Below are 21,744 nucleotides of genomic sequence, written 5' to 3' on the forward strand. Positions count from 1 at the left end.
TGTAAAGAATTAGTACTAGATTAAGAGGATGTTTGTGTATACGTTTATAAAATAGATAGATTATGCATTTAAAAATTGTGTTATAAAAAAGTATGTCTCTGTCTGCTTTTTCAAAACTGTGTTTTTTCTTTAAATAAACGCAGATAATCACTTATTTGCCAAACACATTTTTGATTAATTTTTTGAGTTATACAAACACAATAATTAGATAATCAACTCAAAACGCAATCTTAAACACCTCCTAACATCAGTGAATGGGTTGTGATGTGTAAGAATATGTCACGCCTTTTATCATCTAGTGAATAGGAATTCAATTCGGGTTGAATTTTTTTTTCTTCTAATGGAGATCTTTATTCAATATAACATCAACTCTTCCAGATAGAGGAGGGGTCACATTACACAGAGTTATATTTATATAACATTGAATAATGAAGCTAACTCGGTCATTCTAACTAATTTCTTTGTTGATCTTATTGAGTCAGAGGTAACTAGGTGCTCTAATTTCTTGAAATATTCCTTCATTGCTTACCATCACTTCTTCAAATCTTTTATCGTATCTTGCTTTCCATAGGCACCACACAGTCACAAAGATTATTATTTTAAAAATCTTCCTAGGCTTTTATCCAAGTCCACTATGTTTGTGCAGTTCAAAAAGATCTAAGGCGGTGAAAGATAATAAAAAATTCACCTTGCACCATTGACTAACCCGGAGCCAGATCTCCATAGTAACTTCATACCAACAAAAGAGGTGATCGATCGTTTCATCCCATTGCTCTCATAATCCACACAAACTCAATCCTACATAACACTTTCTTACAGCAAGAGCCATATAGATCGGGATCCTATTCATGACAACCATTCATAATAGTATATTACATTTTTTGAGAACCCAATTCGTCCATATGAAAATAAATCTATTACTATAATCTTTGTTGCTCCTTAGAAGTCAGAACTCCTCAACATTTTTGGTATCAAAAAATCCATTGTTACCCTCCTTACCAGTCTATCACGAATTCACGATCACCATTTAAGCAGAATTGGTTCAACATTGAGCCGAGTTGAACCTATTCATTCAGCTCCTCAGCCGAGTTCGGGGATCTAATCCAATTCCACGCCCCTCCAAACTTGTTGATCACCCATTGAATTGATTACTAAGAATACATTTCTTGTCTTTCTCTAACTTAAACAATCGATTCAGGCTGGTTATTAAGCTGCTTATCTTGTAGTTGCCTCTCAGCATGTTTGCTATATAATTTATGGAGATATTGTGAGTTATTATTAAAAAGTATATTCCTATAAACCCAAACCTAACTTATACTAAAAGACTAACCCATTTTAACATTTATGAATGGTTGTTACCAACCTTAACCGAATCAGTTTCAATCTGTAAGCAGACCCACCCTATTTGGTCCCTCTAGTATGAAACATGACAGATATCAAGGAAGAAACAAAATTCTTTTAACCAACGACGAATAGTGCTAGTGATTGAAGTGAAACATCCAATGACTTCAATAATGGAAAAGTTATGAGTTCAAGTCTCACATGGAAAAAATAAATAAAAATTCACTCTTCTATGATGAATTTCCTCTTATGGTGTTAAAAGGCAAAATGCCTCTAATGATCTGTCAGTGATCCAAATTAACCATTCAAAAGAAAAAACAAATGTCCCTTAGCTATAAACTTAAAAAAACATTACAACCATAATAAACCTATAGTATTTCAAGCAAAAATATTAACAAAACAAAGGACTTCAAATCTTACAGTATCCAACTGTTCTATGTGACACATTTATCAAACTATCTGGTGAAAATGTTATTTCATGACTACGAACAGAATGTGCTTTTGGTGATTTGGGTCTATATGCAAAGCCAATCTTATAATAACTTTGATCTACAGGTGAAAGTTCTTCACTTATGTTATGATTGATGCACTTTCAGTAAGGCTTGGTAGAACATGTCGATGAATTGGTTATCCTGCGCAAAGAAAGCAAATGATAAGAGTTTTGAGTACGCAGATATCAAGATGTTCGGCTACTTGACCTATGAATCTATGATACCTTCTTGAAAAAGCCAAATTTTTAAAAATACTTTCTTGCCAGGAAAAAGTATGATCCCTCATTTTTCACATTTTGGACTACAAGTTTAACAGTGAAAAGAAGTTGAAACAGGATTGTCAGTTACATAGGTTAACAGCTACTTACAATGGGAAACAAGAAGAATAATGTCAAATATATAATTACAAAGCAGGTAAATAGAGTCTTGATCAGCAGTTACTGCATAAATTTTTTAGCAGTTGCAACCTTTGATCTATTTTTTGTAAGAAGCCAAGGCAGATGAACAAATTTGAAATATAGGACGATCAATTATCTGAAAGTTCATGCTTACCGGCATGGTCAAAAGGGCTGGAAATTCACCCAAAGTGTTCATTGATGCATATGACGCTCTAAATCACTTTATTGGAAGTATTGAATTGTAATGTAAAATATAGTTATTGTAATCAATCTTAATGCATGATGTTTACAAGATAAAATCAGTTGAAAGTAGGAGACGAAAGTATTTGCAACCGACAAAAGCAGTACCAGGGAGGGGGCAGAGTGGGTGGTTGCCCCCTCAAGATTTCATACGCTTACCCTAGGTCCCTAGTTATTAAAAATAAAATAAACAGGTGTCCTATTTTGATTTCCCACCCCCTTATCTATACTATCTAATAAAACTAATCACCCTTTTTTTTCCTTAAACTTTCTACCTTTGAAAAACCAAAAATACTCTTCTCCTTTGTTCACTAATTTAAACATCTCCATCTAATATATCTATAATACCCTTAATGAAATAATTTACAATATAGATTCCCCAACATTTAAATAACTACAATACCACCTTTAACATAAATTACTTTTACATTCACCACCATCTCCGCCCCATAACTGTCCCCACTGCCGCCCCCACCACCGTCACCACTACCACCTCCGCCATCACTACCCCCACCGCTGCCGCATTGCGCGGGCATAAGTCTAGTGTAATAAATAAATGATAAGTTGAAAACATGTAATTAAATGTACAATGGTTCAGTGGTTGGCATGCCTGATTTTAATTAAACATATATTTAAGGTTTTAAAATGCTATATAATAGTTATAAATTTTGGTAATTAATTTTCTATTCGTACAAAAATATATCAAATACAAACTTTACTAAATTTATGTCATTTTGATAATCGTGATCATCAATTCATTATATTAAAGGTATTAAATTTCATAATCATGCGATTAGTATATAATTATGTTTTGAGTTTCGTTAGTTGAATGGGCATATTTGCAATATATTGGAAGATGAAGTTTGTTTTAACTTTTTGGATACCCTGCATGTCAATTTTGATTTTTATTAAGTGTAGATATGTCATTGCACATATTTAGAAGACAAATCTATTTTGATAAATGTTGAAACGAAGGAATTATTGATTCTTTTATGGAGATTTGTTAGTTAAAATTAACAATCTCATACTGTCCGATACAAATACTTTTTCACAAATTTATTTTCTGTAAAATATATTCAGATAATATACTTTTAACAAAAATAAAATTTTCTGCTTCAAATATCATATTGAATAGAACAAAAACCAACTATTTTCCGATTCAATATGGTTCGAAGTAAAATCAGTTGGTTTTGTTTGCGATTTAAAAATTAAAATATTTTACTGGATGAAACATACACCGTATATGTTGCTCCCTTTCAACAAAAAATATATCTGATACCGCCCCTTGTAACCCAACCAATTTCGCCACGTATAACATATCTGTTTCAACCTATTACCAACCCATGTGAGCTGCCCATTTTACAACCTCTAATTGTCACATTAGTAACGGTTATTTTGCATTGGCAAGCCAGGTATATTAGGTTCGAAGAGTCAATAACATCTTGAATATGAAAACAAAGTCAAGACACCAATATAAGGATTCCAACCCGGGAATAAAATAGATTTCAGTACCTGTGAAAGCAGTACAAGCGCCTCTCGAACTTTTTCTCTGCTCAATGGTCCGTAATATGGACCAGAAGTGGAAGCAGGGGTGAGAGATGGTGGCGGAGTGGGTGGTGGAAAAGGTTGAAGCAAGGGAATACCAACATTTCTTTGTACATTTAGTGGTGGCTGAAGAGCGGGAACTGGCACAGATGAAGAAGGCTGTCTCATTAATGTAGAAGAAGAAGAGGCGGGTGTAAAGAAAGAAAGAGGCTTGATAAGATTGGTCAAATGATTGCTCATGTTGAGCGGATCAACATTGTCATGGGGTGGCATTGATGGGGCAGATGAGGGGATCTGTAATGGTGGATTATTCACCACAGGAGAAGGTGCATCTCGGGAAGATAATGGAATTGTTGTTGAATTATGATAGGGTTGCATGGAAGTAACAGGAATCGAGGTGTTATGTCCCAAATTCATAGCAGTCTGTAACAAAAGAATTTAATGTATAAAATATGAGTTGTGTTAACCTGTTAGGTGCTAAAAAAAATACAGGTGAACCATGAGATATTCAAAAGCAGTATACTTAGCATGCAAGCACAGGTGACACAGAGATAGAACGTCCTCCCAATTGGTTTACACGAAGGTCGCAATTTTTAGTCATATATATTACTTATGACTAGGTTAATATGGGCTATGGTTGTCCCTACCCCCCCCCCCCCCCCCCCCCCCCTCTTTAAAAAAAAGGGACAAATGTGGAGTGCAATATTCAGACTGAGTTAGGAGTGTCTGCCCGTACATGGAAACGTAACAATACTCACAATATTCCAACTGAGCCACGCACCTCACTTAAGGTTTGTCTCGAAGTTGCAGCGTGGGGATTGAGCATGGGTCTCCACCAATGAACCCCAACTCCCAACTACTGCACTACCCCTTTTATGATTTATTTAGAAGATTATAAGATTATATATTAAGCGTTGTTTCTGGGCAACCCACCCCACACCAATATAACCCATTTTGATCCATTATCTAGGCAGCTCATCTTGCCGCTCTATATATACCATTATGACAAATAGAAACTTCAGACAAGCTTTGATAGATACATACACTAAAGAAGTTTACAAATGAAGTATCCTCGGGTACATCTGTAGTGCGTGAGGTAGTCAACCCTGGCTCCAATGGTCCTTCAATTACAGCAGAAGTAGGTACTGCTTCAAGTTCCTCAAATTCGCTGCACAACAAAAATGAGAACAGGATAGCTTGTAAGGGAATCCAGACTGTAGTAGAGCTGCACAGTGACTGGGCTGCTTAGGATATTCCTAGATGGCATAAAATATGATGTAACTTTAAGACTCTTCATTCCAAAATAATAATACTTGCAAGCGCTAATTTTTCGGAGTTTTGTCATCTTCAAAGTGATAAATATAATGAGATAGGGTGAGGTCCAGGCTCTGGATTATTGTAACTACAGTTAAGTATAAAGTTACTCTAAGTGAACGGCCAATAAAAATTACTATTGAAGCCTACTTTGGGCATAACAACATGATAGCTGTAAAAGGAAGCACAAAAAACAAGATGTTACTTTTTATATTCCAACTTATAAGTGAAGGGACAACGAGCTCAAAGAACATTTTGAATGCATTAGAAGTTTAGAACATTATTAAAGCTAAAACAAGGGCTGTATTTTGGCATCCAATATGGAGCAAGAGAAGTAGAGATAATAAATAACATACATGCTGAATCAGATGTATTTATAGCTACCTTTTGTTCACTTTCTGCTTGGGGGGAACCTTTGAATATGCACCAAGAATTCTGGAGAAACATAATAAGAAATGAGACGAGTATTTATGACATCTGTATTCAAACATATATACATAATATGTGGCCAAATTTCTACAATAAAAAACTGAATTAAATTGACAATTATTTCTTCACCATCAATATAAGACATGACACAAGTAACGTTCATAAATGAGATCTATTAATAAATCAATGAAAAAGATCACACGAAATTTATCAGACCATCTCTTTAGTCATTATTAGTTTTGTGTCTTTAATACGGATAGCTACCACATTCAGTAAAAATCCAAGAACTTCATTCGTGGAAGACTTAAAGAAACTAACTCGGAAATTCCGCAGATTTAAAAAAGTGGAAAATTTCAAGGAAAACAAAATATTGTTTGAAAAGCATATTGCTGCGAGAAGTTTTCGGATGCTCTCATATTGTATCGATTTATCTAATCACAGCTTAGTGTGTGTCATAAAGAGTCAGATTAGGTTGCCACCCACTGTCATTTTTTTATCCACTTCCTTGGATCTAATTAGACAATGTATGCTCTATATATGATTACAGAAACCAATTCCCAAAATAGCAGTACTTACCTAATAAAAAAAAAGGTAGAAGATTTATAAGCATTTAACCACACTTTGGATAACTCTAAACCCATTAGACCCGTTGTCCCGTTCCACTGCCTATATAAATCCTTAAGCTCCGCCCAACGACCATTACATAGCCAAGATCGACCAATTTACAGATGCATAGATAAAATTGTACCTCTAACCTTGTGACAGATTTATGCTTACTAACTTTCCAGCCGTGATATTTAAAATTTCTTATTACAATTGATGTTTCTAAGCACATTTTCTCTTATATATGTAGTCAAATCATAAGGTATGGTAGCCAACTATATAGCATAATTTACAAGGTATGCAAGACCGTAAGACTAGTAGGCAAGAGAGTTGAAACACAAGGTGCAGTAAACATAGAAGCAGATTTAGAGTAAAAACGGCCAAAACTTATGTCACTAGATAGTAAGGTGCAAGCAAATAATCTCTAATCTTACCACATGCTGAACTATAGAAGCCTGTAATTATGCACAAAATAAAATATTTACTCAGTGGCTCAGTTGGCCATCTACAATGCATCTAACTATTGACGAATTATAACAAGATCAGAGCCAAATGACTATAATCTATGTACCTTGTAAAGAGGTTTGCAACATCCTCACACTCACGCGTATTGTAAAACCAAATACCATTGACTTCTTGAGAAGCATTTCGATACAAAAGATATGGAACTTGAAGTTCAAACTCAAAATCTCCAAGCAGATTCTCCACAAGGTTTTCTGCATATTATCAGTAACAGTGTCAATAAAGTATCAAACAAATTAATTTAGCAAATATGGAAGGAAACATGCCTGTATTTCGACGATTCATTACTATGAATTGAAACCTTGGCTGAGTGTTCCTGCAATACAGTTAAGCAAACAATATATTAGATTGGTAAGTTTCCGTTATCCACAATAAAAACGATCAATATACAAACTGGTTTTTATTTCAATGTATCAGTTCGACCATTGAATCAGTTAAATACTTAACTAGACCTGTTGATAAAAACGGTCGATGTAAAAAAAATTAAAAACCAACAAGATAACATTGTGTGTGTTAACTACAACCTCTTGACGACAAAGAGAGACCCTTCAACGTCCTTGCGACTCTGAGAAACAAAATAAGAAGAAACAAATAAGAAAAGGAAGCTCAAAAACATTTTTAAAAAGAAAAAAGTCTTTCAAGGGGGTTGCAAAAGATCTTTCATGAGCTTCGCTGAACCTTAAGATCTATTATGCAAAAGCATGCAACATCAAACTAATACTTTTCGTTAAGAATTACTACGTTAAGTCTATATAATGTATCTGTTGGTTTGTGCTCCATGACAAAACATAATAACGCAATGCTATAGTTGATAAAGACGTAAACTTTATTTATGGGGTTTGTGTGGTCATGTATTTTCCCCATAAATTATGGATAGTATTGTGTTCTACCATTCTGTCACATTGCCATCAAGCTGCTTCGATAGCATATAATCCCAACAATACTCAAAATCAAAAACAATAACACGAATCAACCATCTAAAATGATTAGAGGGAACAGGATAACAGCACTTCCTTCCTTTACTAGTTCAAAAAACTAGTAACCACTGTTCAATAGCATCTTTTTGATGCAACTAGCATTGTGGTAGAACACAAACTGATTATACAAAAAAAAAAAAAAAAGAATTTGTTTTCAAAAGCATACAAATCTTAAACTGGCAATTCCGGAAGGGAACTATACAATCTTTTCAAATACGTAGTCAGGGCATAGAAATTATTTATAAACCAAGTTTCATTTTTTAAGCCAATGAACACAACTAATTCTAACCATTATCAATTTATTCAACCAAGTTTCATTTTTTTTAGCAAATCAACGCGACTAAAAGGAATTGCTATGAATTTCATTCTGAAACCAGGCAACCAGCTTATGCATAAACAAGATAAAAAAAACAAAACTTGGGTGCATAAAAAATAATGGGGCAAAATTGTTTGAAAAGTACTCCAACTTGTCTCAAATAGCTTTATGGGGGTCGGAACAAAAAACACGTTTTTTGTGGGCTAAAACTTGGCAAAAACATCTATTGAGGGGTCTCCGTTATCTTTTAGAAGGAATGTTCTGATACGAACCAATGGTTTGTATCAAATGATAAGAACAATAAGAAGGGTAGGCTGGTATTCGAGAACCAGTAAACTCCAAAATTAACTAAACAAGAACAATAAACTTCTGAATATTAATCCTATAGCTTGGTTAACAAGCTAACTAAATAATAATAATAGTAAATATTTCATAAATATATCAATAAAATACTTTCCTAATTATAATAATACTAATAATAATAACTAATAATATGGAAACGTATCATGTTCCGTCTATTCCATCTAAAAGTTAACGGAGGCCCCATAATAGATATTTTTGCCAAGTTTAAACCCACAAAGCACATAGTTTGCAATTTATATAACACAAAACTCTGGAAGAGATGGTTTATGTTACCTTTATATGAAACAATCGACGTAAACATTTACATCAACATTATCTTACCTATAATATAGTATAATTAATATGTACTAAGTACTAACTTATGTATACTCATTGAATTAACTTAACTTGGGTACGATATGACATAACGTAAGTTAACTTGAAAATATATATGATAATGATATAAGAATTCTTGTTAGCCTAAAGTAAATTATGTCACATCACTTTATCTTGTAGGAAGATTATCCGGAAGCAAAACAAAAACCATCTCTTCCAAAGTTTTTTTGTTCTATAAATTACAAAATACGTCCTTTGTGGGGTAAAACTTGGCAATTGGAAGATCTCCGTTATCTTTTAGCCGGAACAGACGGAAAATTCCGTCTAAAAGATAATGGAGACCCCACAATAGATGTTTTAGCCAAGTTGTAGCCCATAAAAGACGCGTTTCTTGTTCTGACCCCCATAAAGCTATTTGAGCCAAGTTAGAGTACTTTCGAAATAATTTGCCCTAAAAAATGCAAGCAAACTTCACTGATTGTTCTAAAAACAATCAAGTACAGAACTTGGCCTCACTAGAAATGCATCCATGTTTCACTTTCCTTTTTGTTGCATGTAATTAGTATCAAGTTGGAACAAAGTTGCAGGTTTTTCGCCTCAAAAGAAAAAGACTTGCACGCCTACCTACAACCACCTAAATTACTTATACCGATTGTCTCAACTTGAAACCACAACCTTTTGATTAACGGGTGTGACCCAATACAGCCAAAAGCCTCTTTCAGTTGCACAAATTGGTCAAAAAAAGAAAAAAGATTGAAACTTGGCTGCATAAATAAGTCATATATCCTATAATAACTAATATCACAATGATTTGGGGATTGAAACTATGCATAGATATGAATATATTCATGGTATATAAATTCAATAACAAAAATTAAAAAAATAAGGGGGAAAAACAAACAAACCCATTGATTAAGTTCAACATTGAATTCATAAAAAGTAACATGAGCAGCAGTGATCAAGATCTGTTCAATATAAGGATCCATTCTTTGAAGAACTGTCAGATTCAGAATCTTTGTGCTGTTTTCATCCAGATTTGGCATTAACTTTCCACCCCCAACACCACTTTGTGACATCTTTTCTTTTCAATTCTTTTATAATTATCTGATTTTGATCAATCAACAAGAGGCGTGTACTATTTGTTTTCTTCTTGGAAAACTTAAACCCAGCAGCAATTGGTTGATTTAATACACACAGTTTAAAGTGTGTTTGCGTTTGTGTGTTTTTGTTGGGTCGGCAAAGTGGGTGGGTGGGTGGGTCTGACTGGATATATGTGCGTTTGAGGAAAAACTATGACGGCAACTTTGTTTGTTTAATATCTACGCTTTGTGGCTTCCGATGATGATTCTTTTCTAAATTCTAATTAAGGAATAATTTACGAGTATTTATTTAGGCCAATTAAAAATTAATTTATTATTAATTAAGTTAATTTATCATTAATGTGTTTTTTTTTTTTTTTTGAAAGATGGGGATACGTTGTCTTAACGGGGTATGTGCTAGATATCCTCCTCACCTACAATACCTTGTAATAAGAGAAACCCCCAATTAAAACGCCCGAAGGCACGACATTTAATTGAGATAAAACTATGTTCTCTTTGCAGAATTCAACAACTTGCTTAATGAAGGACTTTATTTATGAATTCTCTTGAAATATCTTTCCCATGTTTTTATTAATTTCTTCTAATGTTGCGAGAAAGTTTATTTCGTTTAGTGACTTCCGAATAAAAATAAACCCCTTCACTGTTAAATAGTGAGATCCTAACTCGATAGCATTTAAATCAGATTCTGCTACCACAAACTGAATAACAGTGTCAAAGGAAAGACCTTACGAGGCTCCCCCACCAACTAAAGATTTATAAAGTATGAATATGCATTTGGCATAATTCAAACCTCCATTTTACCGTTAAAATTTGAGTGTCTTATCACTTGAACTATGGATCATTGATCACTAAAAAATTTAAATCCGCTTGTAATTCGATCTATATATAAAAATTTATAATATTATCTAAGTATTTAAATTAATATATATAGTTGTTTTTACGAAATTCAACTAGAACCTCATATGGTCACCTTACATATAAATTTTTTTCTTTTATATTATTTATTTCTTGTTACATAAAGTAAGTACAAAATATATAAAACATTTTAACATTTATTTCTTAGTATTATGAAACAACAATCTTTTATACTCTTCAAGCTAAAGTACACGAATGAAGCATATTTCAAAGAGATATGGCAATGCTCAAATGCTTGTTTTTGGTTAACTGAAAATTTTGGTTTATTTGGTCACAACTTCGATTTTGTGCATTTTAATTTGGTGATTTTGGTTTGAAGTTGGTAAAGAAACATCCCATAGTCTTTTAGATCAAACCGACTATTCTCTAAGGATTAGTCTTGGACTTTAAAAAAAAAAAAAACAATAAGGCTACTAGGAATTAAGGAAACAGAATGACTAATAAAAAAGTTTCTGAACATCACAATGAGTTTTTCATTGACAAATATTTTCTCAAGCCAACTAACCATGAATACAAATTAACACCTTAATTTAAGATCCAACTCAATAGATACACAAACAATCCCTGGACATAAAGCAAACTTAAAAATACAAGGAAGAATTATTTAACATTTTTTTACAGAGAAAAAGAAGAAAGCACGACCAAGATCATGAGAATGACGACCGAGAGAAAAGAAGCCACCACGGCTCCACTTGTTTTCTGACAGAAATCGTTAAACTGTTGACAAATGGCAGGCCAATTTGCATCCTGGTTTCCGTTATGAGCCAGGTAGACTATGGATGCAGCCCCGCCGGCTGCTGCTGTTGTCAAACCAATCATAACCTGACATCAAATTAACAAAAGAGTTATAAGATCAGAACAAATTAATTATATTTGTGGGTTAGTTATCTAAGTTGTTAAGCAAATTGTCATGGAACCTTTTTAAGTTTAACACACTTTTTTAATGTGCAAATATTCCTAGAAGTATGCGTAGAGTTGCTACGAAATGATGAAACTTAATAATTAAGGGATCATGTATCTTACAGTGTCGAAGAACATGAGGAGGACCCTTGGCTTGGCCGCATGGGGACGCATAATACACACAATGGAGATGGGAATTGAGAGGACAAGATAACTCGCGGTTATGGCATTAGCTATTACAAAAAACCTGTTAAAGGATCACATAAATCAATTACAATATACGCCGATGTTGTAAAAACTGGGCTATTGTTCAAATGAATGTGCAAGTCTTGACTTACGAAAAAGCTGGCAGATCGTCGTAACTGGCTTTGAACTGGAAGAACTGAGTGAAAAAGGGTAGAGTTTGATCGGTGGAACCCATGGCTATTGTGGCTCCTAAGGCAGTAGCCACACCGGCTAGCCTTAGAACAATATCAAACACGGCTAAACCTCTCTTGTAACCACCCTTTGGTGATGGTTTAACTGGTACTGATTTGCTGGTGCTTGAACCACCTGGAGGAGTGGCCAAAAGGGGTGCCTTTCCCTTCCGTTCCTTGGGTGTCTCATTGATGTTGATGGCAGTCGAGTCGCCTTCCATTGTATCTTTTAGTCAGAGCTGGAGACAGAACGATGTGTGTTTGTATGCGTTTGAGGTACAGGAGATAGAGATGATGATGAATTGAGAACGCCGACTATGATGGCTTATATAGGAGTGAATGTTGAAGAGTTGTTGAAAGAATATGTGAGAAAAAGTGTTATGAAGTTGATGAGACTATAGGAGTTGTTGCTTTTAATTTCTTTTCAAACCATCAAGTATATAACATATTTTTTGGATCTTTGTATAGTTTTTCATGCCCTTTAGTTAACATTTTTTTAATGCAAGTGCAACATGATCTGTTTGGGTCAACAAACTTTAAATGGATACAAAATGAGTCGGATATGATTAAAAAACTATCGAGTTAATCAATAATGAAAGTAATTTAAGAATGTGATTACATATTGGAGTCCCTTCGTGACATGTTACATTTGTTACTGATTCATCATTCATAATTTTTCTACGTTGGGTCTGAAAAAATATAGTATCAGTAATTACTCCAGGATCTGGGCTGTTCTTTTCACCTGTATAATATATTAACGAATATTTAAACAACATAGCAGTTGACATCACAACTTTAAAAAATAAAAAGAAACCCAAATTTGATTAATAAGAAATGGTCACTTGATCCACATAACTTCCCTCTTTTGACCTCTAAAAAAGTGGAACAACTAAAAAGATAAAGTGGAAAAGCATCTTCATGACAACAAGAACCAATGTTGCCGTTTCAGAAAAAAAACAGACAGGAACCAATGTTTCATCTTTCATTAAAAACTAAGCTAGTTGTCTTGCTCTATATTAGAACGACAGAAAATCTGATCAGCAACAACGCCTCAAATACTTACCAAACCAAATACACTTACAGGACAAGTTCGATTTTCAGTTTGTATAATACAGAATTTATGTATAGGTGTAAAACTTGACAAGACAACCTTTACCCCGGGTACAAACTTAGCACCAACCAATTGCCCATCCAACAAGGATGACTATAATCAGCTCCCCTGAATACCGCTAGAAAACAGGTTGACCTGTAATCTTCGCAAAATCACTGATGTGATTGATTGATGAGATTTCTATAAATGACACAATCTTGCAAGCAAACATAAATCTCTCAACTATTCAAGTATGCAACTGCAAAGTATAAACTGCGTTTTTGCATGCCATGTTTTGAATCAAACTGACAAGAGCACCAAAGTTCAAGTTTAAACGAAAATATGATATCATCACATAGCATGAGAACATTGCATCACACATCTGTTATAAACCTTTTTAATAATCTAAGACCAGTACTTGAATAAAAGCTAAAGCATAACATGATCATTCTAAATTGTAGATAACAAACAGAAAACAATCAACGGTTCTAGTGTTTCCAATGTAGCAAACCAAAATTGAACACAAACAAGACCGCCTTTCTTAATCTAATATCCACCTTTGAGATCGTTGACCACATCGTAAGGAATGGGAGTGACAGTCTCTAGAGTGGTACCTTCGACCATGAATCCAGGTTTGGGTCCCAAAGGTTGCCTCTTGGTACTGATAACCTCACCCTTAGCCTTGGCTTCAGCCTTGAGTTGGTCATTCTTCTTAACTCTCTGCTTGAACTCCTCTGTGCACCTAGAAGGCATGACATGCTCAATACGCACATGGATCCTCTTCTTTATGATTCTGTTGCCAACCTGCAAACCCAATAAAAGTTATAGCATGTTTCTAAACTAAAAAAGTAAGCTAACAAGGTCAGGTATAGACGTATAGTAATCATATATGTGTTCTTGATCAAACACTAAAACAAAAAAGTAAACAATAGAAAAGCAAACAGAAAATCATAATAAAATACAAGACATCAGAGTCCTGATTGACAAAGATGATAAACTTTTAATCAGACAGTCAGATTATTAAGATAATTCATCAGAACATTGTGCAAATCCATCCTCTTCATCTAAATTGAATAAAAAACAAGAGCAAACTATTACCAATGTCATTTATATGTAGTTAAAAGGTGACAGTGACCCTGTAAATATTAGGGTAAATATAACATAACAGCTAGGCACGAAACAACAATCTTTAAATCAAGTAAACCAAAACATAGTTATAAATAAACAAGATAACTTCCGAGTTAATATCCACCATGTTTCATCTTGAGTTACTAATTGCAAAATTAAATCTTATTCAAGGACTCATGAGCTACAAAGACTACAACTAAAATGGTATTAGAGTAGGCTGACTTAGTGACTTATAAAAGCTTATGGCATACTCATGAAGAAATAAGCTCACATTATCACAAAAAAAAAGTGCTTATCAAAATCTACTTAAATATTGTACAATCTTTGAAAATAAGCTAGCTGACCCAACGAATCTAAACCCATCATACATAAACATTCTCAAAAAACATATTGACACAAATTATATAAACTTTGACAAAAAAAATAATCAAAAATTCTTCTACTGAATTGTCTCTTAAAATAAAAAACTAAACGCCATACAAACATCGAAGCAAATCTCTATATGACTAAATGTCAAGTAGCTTTCTACAACTTATAATAATATTTCACAAATAATAAAACAAATCATCTACAGTCTTATTAAAACAAAATTATACACACAATAAACTTTTATAACCCAATTCATAAAAAAAAAATACAATACAGTTAACACATTATACACTTGTACATACAAAATGTTCAAGATAATATATGTAGATATAGATAGATACATATATAACATATAGAGAGAAAGAAATAGCAACCTGTTTGTTCATTTCAACGCCGATGGCGCGTTTGGTGACGTTCCAGACTTGACCAGTGCGGCCGTGATAGAACTTATGAGGCATACCTTTATGAACGGCGCCGTTAACCTTGATGTCAACGTAATCACCGACGTGATAAGTTCTCAAGTATGTTGATAGATGAATGGTACCCTTCTTCCTGAATCCCCTAGCGAACAGATCTCTAGTTCGCGATCGTAATCCATGTCCAGCCGGCATCTTTCCTCCTTAACTGTGTGTGATAATACAGTGTTTGTGTGTGTTTTGGAGAAAGGATATCAAAACCCTAAGGCGTGTTATTGTATTTTAAAGGGGGCTTGTAGGGTTTGTTAATGTTTGGGCTTTGGATTAATTTGGGCTGATGCAGTTTGGGTTGGATTTTACTGGGTTAGAAACCCAACGTTTTAGGCTTAATTTAAATGTTAAGTTGGTACAATTTATAAATCCATATAAAAACCATAGTTTTGATTAACAAAAGTTTGGGTTGCACTTGGATGGGTTTCAAAGCCCGTTTCCGTTTCAATAGAATGATAAGGGTAAAGCGAGTAAAAACAAAGAATTTTATTTCTATTCGGGTATTAGGCGAAGACAAAAATAACAGGCTAATAATCCAGCGGTAAAGAAGTTATTCAATGGTGCCTTGGATTTGGTAGACCTAATTTCGAGTCAAAGGGGACAAGGCTTTTCCCTAATATATTTCGTGCCTTTGGACAAATTATTAGAAGGTTTTTCCTTGTATAATATATATCCGGTGAGGGTGCTTTCTAACGTGGACATGGTTACTGAATAAATGTTGACTTAAAAAAAATAAAAAGATGAACAAATGGGCCATAAGTGCTCTATGGAAATTTTCAGTGACGAGTTGATGGATCTCACATCGACCCAATTTTCCTTATTGGCCAAAGCCAATGATGTGCAGGTACTACACAACTTAATTCTCATACTCAAACTGAATGGTTTTAACAATTTTCAAATTAGTTATGTAGGTGGTCGTTGGGTATGGATTGATTTTGATGCGGTATGCTCTATAACATCTTTTAAAAATTCGGTTGAAATGAAAAAGCTGTTTTCTGAGTTCATACATATCTATAAGGATTTTGTCCCATATGAGAAAGTTATGTGGTTAAATATATGGGTTTACCTCTTTGTACCTGGACTTCTAAGGCTTTTAAAAAAATTGGATCTTTGTGGGGCGAGAGTTTATTTGTGGACAGTATTGAAAGAAGTGAGTTCATTGCTAGCGGTAAGGTATGTGTTCTTACAAAAAAATGAGCAAAATCCGAGAAGAGGTAGTGATTAAGGTTAATGGTCTCAATTATGACATAAGTGTAAACGAATATGGATCATGGGCATCGGAATTTGAACCGGACTCGGAGAGTGAAGACTATAGTTCATTAGAATCAGACTCGCTATATGATTCCATTTCAAAAGAAATGATTCCATTCGATTTCTATAAGGAAGATTGTATTGAGCAAAACGATTTGCCAGTCCATCAGGATCAACATGTTAACAATAATGAAGATGAGAACTCGGTGAATAATGATTCAAAGTCATTTGATAATGAGGACATGTCTCCTTTTGATGATACTACTAAGAAACATGAAGCTACTGCACCAACAGGAAAACAAATAAATGAAACACAACCTTCTAGCAAAAATAACGAACATAACAACACTAATGCTGACGAACAAAACAATCCGGAAAGAGTTCAAGCTCAGAATAAGTTAACTTCAGCTGACCAACATACCAGTGGTTCCCAAGTTCAATCAAATGGGTCATCTAGTTGTTTACCACCTGGTTACAAGGAGGTTGCGAGAATGGTGAAACAAATGAATGGAAAATACAGTAAGTAAAAACAGCCCTCTGCAGGGGGTTCTATGATATCAGTCAGCTCCAACAAACTCAAACTCTCAGATGAAGACTATGCTCGGATTGCATTTTTTGGTAAATTATTTGGGCTACAGATGCCTCCCTCTCTTAATACCATTAATCGTTTTTTTCACCAGGAATAGTGACACAAATGTTAATCAATGAATATTTTATCTTTGAACATTTGTGGGACTGGGGAGCGAGATCCTAATAAAATTTCAAAAATTTCCAGTATCATTAATAAGTATAAGGTAAAATTTGTGGGGTTACAAGAAACTTTTATGAAGTCAGATTGTCTTTTCTTGATTCGTTCTTTATGGGGTAACTCTCAGTTTGCTTTTGAAATTGTTCCCTCTATCGGGCATGCGGGACGGATTATCTCTATTTGGAATCCAGATTTGTTTGTGAAGAAAAGGGTGATATCGTATCAGAATATTCTGATAGTTAAAGGGAAGTAGCATGATATGAAGCTAGATGTTTTTATGATTAATGTTTACGCGCCTCAAGATGAAAAAAGGAAACGAGAGCTGTGGAACTTTATTGTTGATTTTTAGTCAAATAATCCAGGGCACTACATTGTCTTTGGAGACTTCAATTCTGTCAGGATCAAAATGGAAAGATTTGGATCACAGCTTTCTTTAGCTAATGCCTCACATTTTAATGACTTTATTTCCAATCGGAACTTTGTAGATGTCCCTATGGGGGGATACAAATTTACTCGTGTTGACTGGTCATGGTCTAAAGGCAGTAAACTTGATAGATTTTTGGTGGCGGATAATACTTGGCATCAAATGGGGAAAATTGAGGTTGTGGTTCTTGATCGCATCATTTTAGAACACCATCCTATTTAGCTTAGAAAATTCCATCCTGATTATGGGCCTATTTCGTTCAAAGTTTATCACTCTTGGTTTGAAGAAGATGGTTTTGATAAGTTAGTGAAAGATTTTTGGGCGAAAGGTAATGTTCAGACATCTTCCTCTGATATGATATACTTCAAGAACAAATTAAAAGGTTTAAAGAATGTAATCCACTCTTGGGTTGGTGAAAAGAAGTCAAATAAAGATTAGTTGGATATTCTTCAAGATAATCTGTGCAGATTGGATAAAATCGTGGACTCTGGTTGTGTAGATTCTCAGGTGGGTATTGAAAGAATACAAACTATCAACCAAATCCACAGATTGGGTCGTCAGATTAAAAAATACCTTATTCAAAAATCTCGCATCAAGTGGAGTGTGGAAGCTAATGAGAACTCTAAGTTTTTCCATGACATTATCAACAAAAAACGAAAACAACGGTCGGTTCATGGCATCAAAGCTAATGGAACTTGGGTAGAAGACCCATAAGTGGTTAAGGAAACTTTTTTTAATCACTTTGCTAAAAAAATTCGGGAAAGGTGATACAATATCTTATGCTTATCGTCCTAGCAGGTTCAAAAATTTATCTCATCAACAAATTGAAGCACTTGAAAACAATGTTTCTGAAGAAGAAATCAAAGATGCAGTCTGGGAGTGTGGCAATGAAAAGTCTCTTGGTTCTGACGGTTTCACCTTTGGATTTATTAAAAGATATTGGGATATAGTGAAAGACGATCTTTTGGCGGGGATATAAGAATTCTTCATTAAAGGTTACTTTCCCATTGGGTGTAATGCCTCGTTCATCACTCTTATTCCAAAAATCGCATCCCCGTTGGTGGTTAATGATTATAGACCTATTAGCTTAATAGGAATAATATGCAAGATTATAGCCAAAATTTTGGCCAACCGCCTTTCCATGGTGATCGATGACTTGGTGGATCCTGTTCAATAAGCTTTTGTTAAGAACCGTCAAATTTTAGATGGCCCCATGATTCTTAATGAGATTGTTCAATATTTTAGGAAACACAAGAAAAAACTATGATCTTTAAGGTTGATATCGCAAAAGCTTATGACACATTAAGATGTGAGTATCTTCTACCTATTATGCAATTTATGAGTTTTGGATCGAAGTTTCTTGCTTGGATTAAATTTTGTCTTGAATATGGCTGCTCCTCGATTTTGGTTAATGGCAACCCTACTCGGGAATTTTCTATGGGTCGCGGATTACGTCAAGGTGACCCATTAGCTCTTTTTTTGTTCATTATAGCTATGGAGGGTTTCCACGTTGCTATGGAGGATGCTAAAGATGCAAACATGTTCAAAGGCAACTTTGGGTGAAGTATGCTTATCACATCTTATCTACGCATATGATGTGATTGTGTTGGGTGAGTGGTCTCAAGATAATTTTTGTAATGTTCTCAATATCTTTAATTGTTTTTATTTAGCTTTAGGTCTCCAAATGAATGTTATGAAATCCAAACTGTATGGGATCGGGATTAAAGACATGGAAGTATCTAGAATTGCTAACTTGGTAGGTTGCAAAGGTGAAAAAAATTCCGTTTATGTATCTTGGAGTTCCTATCGGGGCTAACAACCTGTGTTGGATAAAATTTCTAAGCGTTTATCCAGATGGAGAGCTAAGCTTTTGTCAATTGGGGGGAGATCAGTTTTGGTTACTTCAGTTCTTGGATCGCTTCCCACATATTACCTTTCTTTGTTTAGCATGCCGATCTCGATTTGTAAAAAGCTAGAGGGTTTGCGAGCTAATTTTTATTTTTATTTTTTTGGGGGGGGGGGGGGGGAAGATGCCAATGTTCGAAACATTCGCTAGGCTAAGTGGGACCTTATTCTAGCTAGTAAAGATAGAGGAGGCCTTGACATTGGTAGCCTTCTTTCGTTTAATAAGGCACTTTTGTTCTATTGGCGATGGAGATTCTTTAATCATCCTAATGCGATTTGGGTAAAGGTCATAAAAAACATGCACTACAATCATTTATGCACTCCTGGGCAGATCCCTCAGGTGAAGTCGCATGGTCCCTGGTACAAAATAAATCAAGTTATTTCGGATTTGGAAACTACATGAAAGGTGCCGCTAAACTGTATTAGTAAGAAGATCGGGAATGGTAAAGATACTTTATTTTGGCATGACATTTGGATAAATGAATCTTCTTTAGCTCTCCAATTCCCAAGATTGTCTGCCTTGGAAATGTGAAAATTTGCATATGTGGCTGACCGGTGGGATGGTATATCTCTAACTTGGAATTGGAGAAGACCTATTCGGGGTGGAGCTGTGAGTCTCAACTTCAGTCGGTAAATGATTACATCAGAAACATTACTATTATTATTGACACTCCCGACAAATGGAAATGGTATTGCGGTAATATGGATTATTTTTTCGGTCAACGGTTTGCGAAAACATATTGACCGTTTGTCTCTCCCTACCCATTATTTGGCTACCAGGTGGAATAATATTGTCTCGCGTAAGATTAATATTCATGCATGGAGGGTGTTAAGGGATCGTATTCCAACTTGTTTCAATCTTTGCTTTCGTGGTATAGTTAATATTGGTATCACTTGCCCCTTATGTAGTAATGGTATTGAAACCATCTGCCACATATTTTCTGATTGTTCGATTGTTATAAACGTGTGGGAATCTCTTAGCAAATGGCTAGACATTAAGATTCCTTTTCATTTACCTCCTATAGGATGATGAATGCTGTTGATGAGCTGAAGGTTAATAAGTCAACTATTAAGATTAGAGAGACTATTATCTATACCGCTTGGTGGGACATATGGAGATTTCGGAATGAAAGTGTCTTTCGCCAAGACAAGAAAAGGGATCTTGGGCTGTTCTAATCTATTTTTATTATCTCTTTCCATTGGTACCATCATAGATACAAGAAGAATGATATTCGTTGGGACGATTGGCTCAGAAACCCGTTGTATTCGTTTAATTGCATGTAGTTAGGAGCGATATAAGTTGTGTAATTGTAGTATATTTGGAATTCTGTAATTTTTGGTTGCTAGTTAATCCCTATATATTATATACTTGTTTTTGCCGTTCATAAAAAAAAATCACAATGAACAAAACTATCATGTCATATTGATCAAAAATTACAATAATTATCGTGTCATATAATTTACACTACTTCACACTAATTATATAAGTGTAAATATACCAATCATAAACGCATAATATTCTTGTTGTGTTAGGCGGTAAGGTCATAGGGAGTGAGGGGTTTTTGGAACCTCTCTTTTTCTTGTATGGATGGCACGTGTAGTTCCTTTATTAATGGGAGTTCTCCTTGGAGTGAGAGTTCCTCGTAACCCCTAATTATATAGCAGGAAAAAAAAGGACTAATGAGAAAGCTCTAATGTGGGTGGGCTCAAAGGAAAGAAAAAGGGTAGGGACGTCCAAAATCGAACAAGGAGGAGGTTGACTTGAACTTTTGTTTTCTCTTAAAAAAAGAAAAAAGAAATACTGAGTAATAAACAATAGAAAAAGTCTCTGTGTCCATATTTCCTCACCTAATCCATCTCAATGCGTTCCAAAACCCCATTGAAGGAAGTTTCCATCGCCATTTCACAAGTTTGACTGGACTTAAATTTAACAATAAGTAACGCACAAAATTTAAATATTAAAAAAGGTTAAACATTATATTATTATACTACTAAACAAATACCCAGTATAATTGGATGATTTTGTTAGTATATAAATCCGTAACGACTTATAAGTCCCACACGGGAATGCATGCATGTTTGAATGCAAGAAATTTCCAACGTTGATTTTTGAGACATAAGAGAAGCCTTCGAGAAGCATTTTTCAGTCTATATAAACAACAAGAACATCACTAAAG

General features: G+C 34.6%; 3 protein-coding genes across 3 annotated transcripts; all 3 read right to left on the reverse strand.

Annotated features, from left to right (window-relative positions):
- Nucleotides 1-1,652: 1,652 nt before the first annotated feature.
- Nucleotides 1,653-10,104, reverse strand: LOC122605062 (mRNA-decapping enzyme-like protein). Its single transcript, XM_043777939.1, has 8 exons — nucleotides 9,760-10,104; nucleotides 7,408-7,448; nucleotides 7,150-7,199; nucleotides 6,933-7,077; nucleotides 5,714-5,764; nucleotides 5,060-5,183; nucleotides 3,983-4,438; nucleotides 1,653-1,973 (listed from the first exon to the last, which is right to left on the reverse strand). Exons 1-8 carry the CDS (start codon nucleotides 9,928-9,930, stop codon nucleotides 1,917-1,919), a joined length of 1,095 nt encoding a protein of 364 aa, XP_043633874.1. The 5' UTR covers nucleotides 9,931-10,104; the 3' UTR covers nucleotides 1,653-1,916.
- A 1,380-nt stretch (nucleotides 10,105-11,484) lies between these two features.
- Nucleotides 11,485-12,406, reverse strand: LOC122604681 (casparian strip membrane protein 1-like). Its single transcript, XM_043777840.1, has 3 exons — nucleotides 12,108-12,406; nucleotides 11,893-12,016; nucleotides 11,485-11,691 (listed from the first exon to the last, which is right to left on the reverse strand). The coding sequence occupies exons 1-3, from the start codon at nucleotides 12,404-12,406 to the stop codon at nucleotides 11,485-11,487; spliced, it is 630 nt and encodes a 209-aa protein (XP_043633775.1).
- A 1,192-nt stretch (nucleotides 12,407-13,598) lies between these two features.
- On the reverse strand, nucleotides 13,599-15,444 carry LOC122607079 (60S ribosomal protein L21-1). The gene is made up of 2 exons (XM_043779999.1): nucleotides 15,147-15,444; nucleotides 13,599-14,079 (listed from the first exon to the last, which is right to left on the reverse strand). Exons 1-2 carry the CDS (start codon nucleotides 15,381-15,383, stop codon nucleotides 13,822-13,824), a joined length of 495 nt encoding a protein of 164 aa, XP_043635934.1. The 5' UTR covers nucleotides 15,384-15,444; the 3' UTR covers nucleotides 13,599-13,821.
- Nucleotides 15,445-21,744: the final 6,300 nt, after the last annotated feature.

Source organism: Erigeron canadensis, chromosome 1, assembly GCF_010389155.1.
Source record: "Erigeron canadensis isolate Cc75 chromosome 1, C_canadensis_v1, whole genome shotgun sequence".
In the NCBI taxonomy this organism is placed as follows: Eukaryota; Viridiplantae; Streptophyta; class Magnoliopsida; order Asterales; family Asteraceae; genus Erigeron; species Erigeron canadensis.

Bases quoted from the DNA above. Each gene is read 5' to 3' on its own strand.
- LOC122605062 (XM_043777939.1), bottom strand. From the start codon at position 9,930: ATGTCACAAAGTGGTGTTGGGGGTGGAAAGTTAATGCCAAATCTGGAT. The intron at 7,449-9,759 runs GTTTGTTTGTTT...TTTGTTTCTCAG, and splicing joins ATGTTGAACTTAATCAATGG to AGTCGCAAGGACGTTGAAGG. The intron at 7,078-7,149 runs GCATGTTTCCTT...GATAATATGCAG, and splicing joins AATGAATCGTCGAAATACAG to AAAACCTTGTGGAGAATCTG.
- LOC122604681 (XM_043777840.1), bottom strand. From the start codon at position 12,406: ATGGAAGGCGACTCGACTGCCATCAACATCAATGAGACACCCAAGGAA. The intron at 12,017-12,107 runs GTAAGTCAAGAC...ATCCTTTAACAG, and splicing joins GACGATCTGCCAGCTTTTTC to GTTTTTTGTAATAGCTAATG. The intron at 11,692-11,892 runs GTAAGATACATG...ATTTGATGTCAG, and splicing joins TCCTCATGTTCTTCGACACT to GTTATGATTGGTTTGACAAC.
- LOC122607079 (XM_043779999.1), bottom strand. From the start codon at position 15,383: ATGCCGGCTGGACATGGATTACGATCGCGAACTAGAGATCTGTTCGCT. The intron at 14,080-15,146 runs GTTGCTATTTCT...TTGGGTTTGCAG, and splicing joins GCGTTGAAATGAACAAACAG to GTTGGCAACAGAATCATAAA.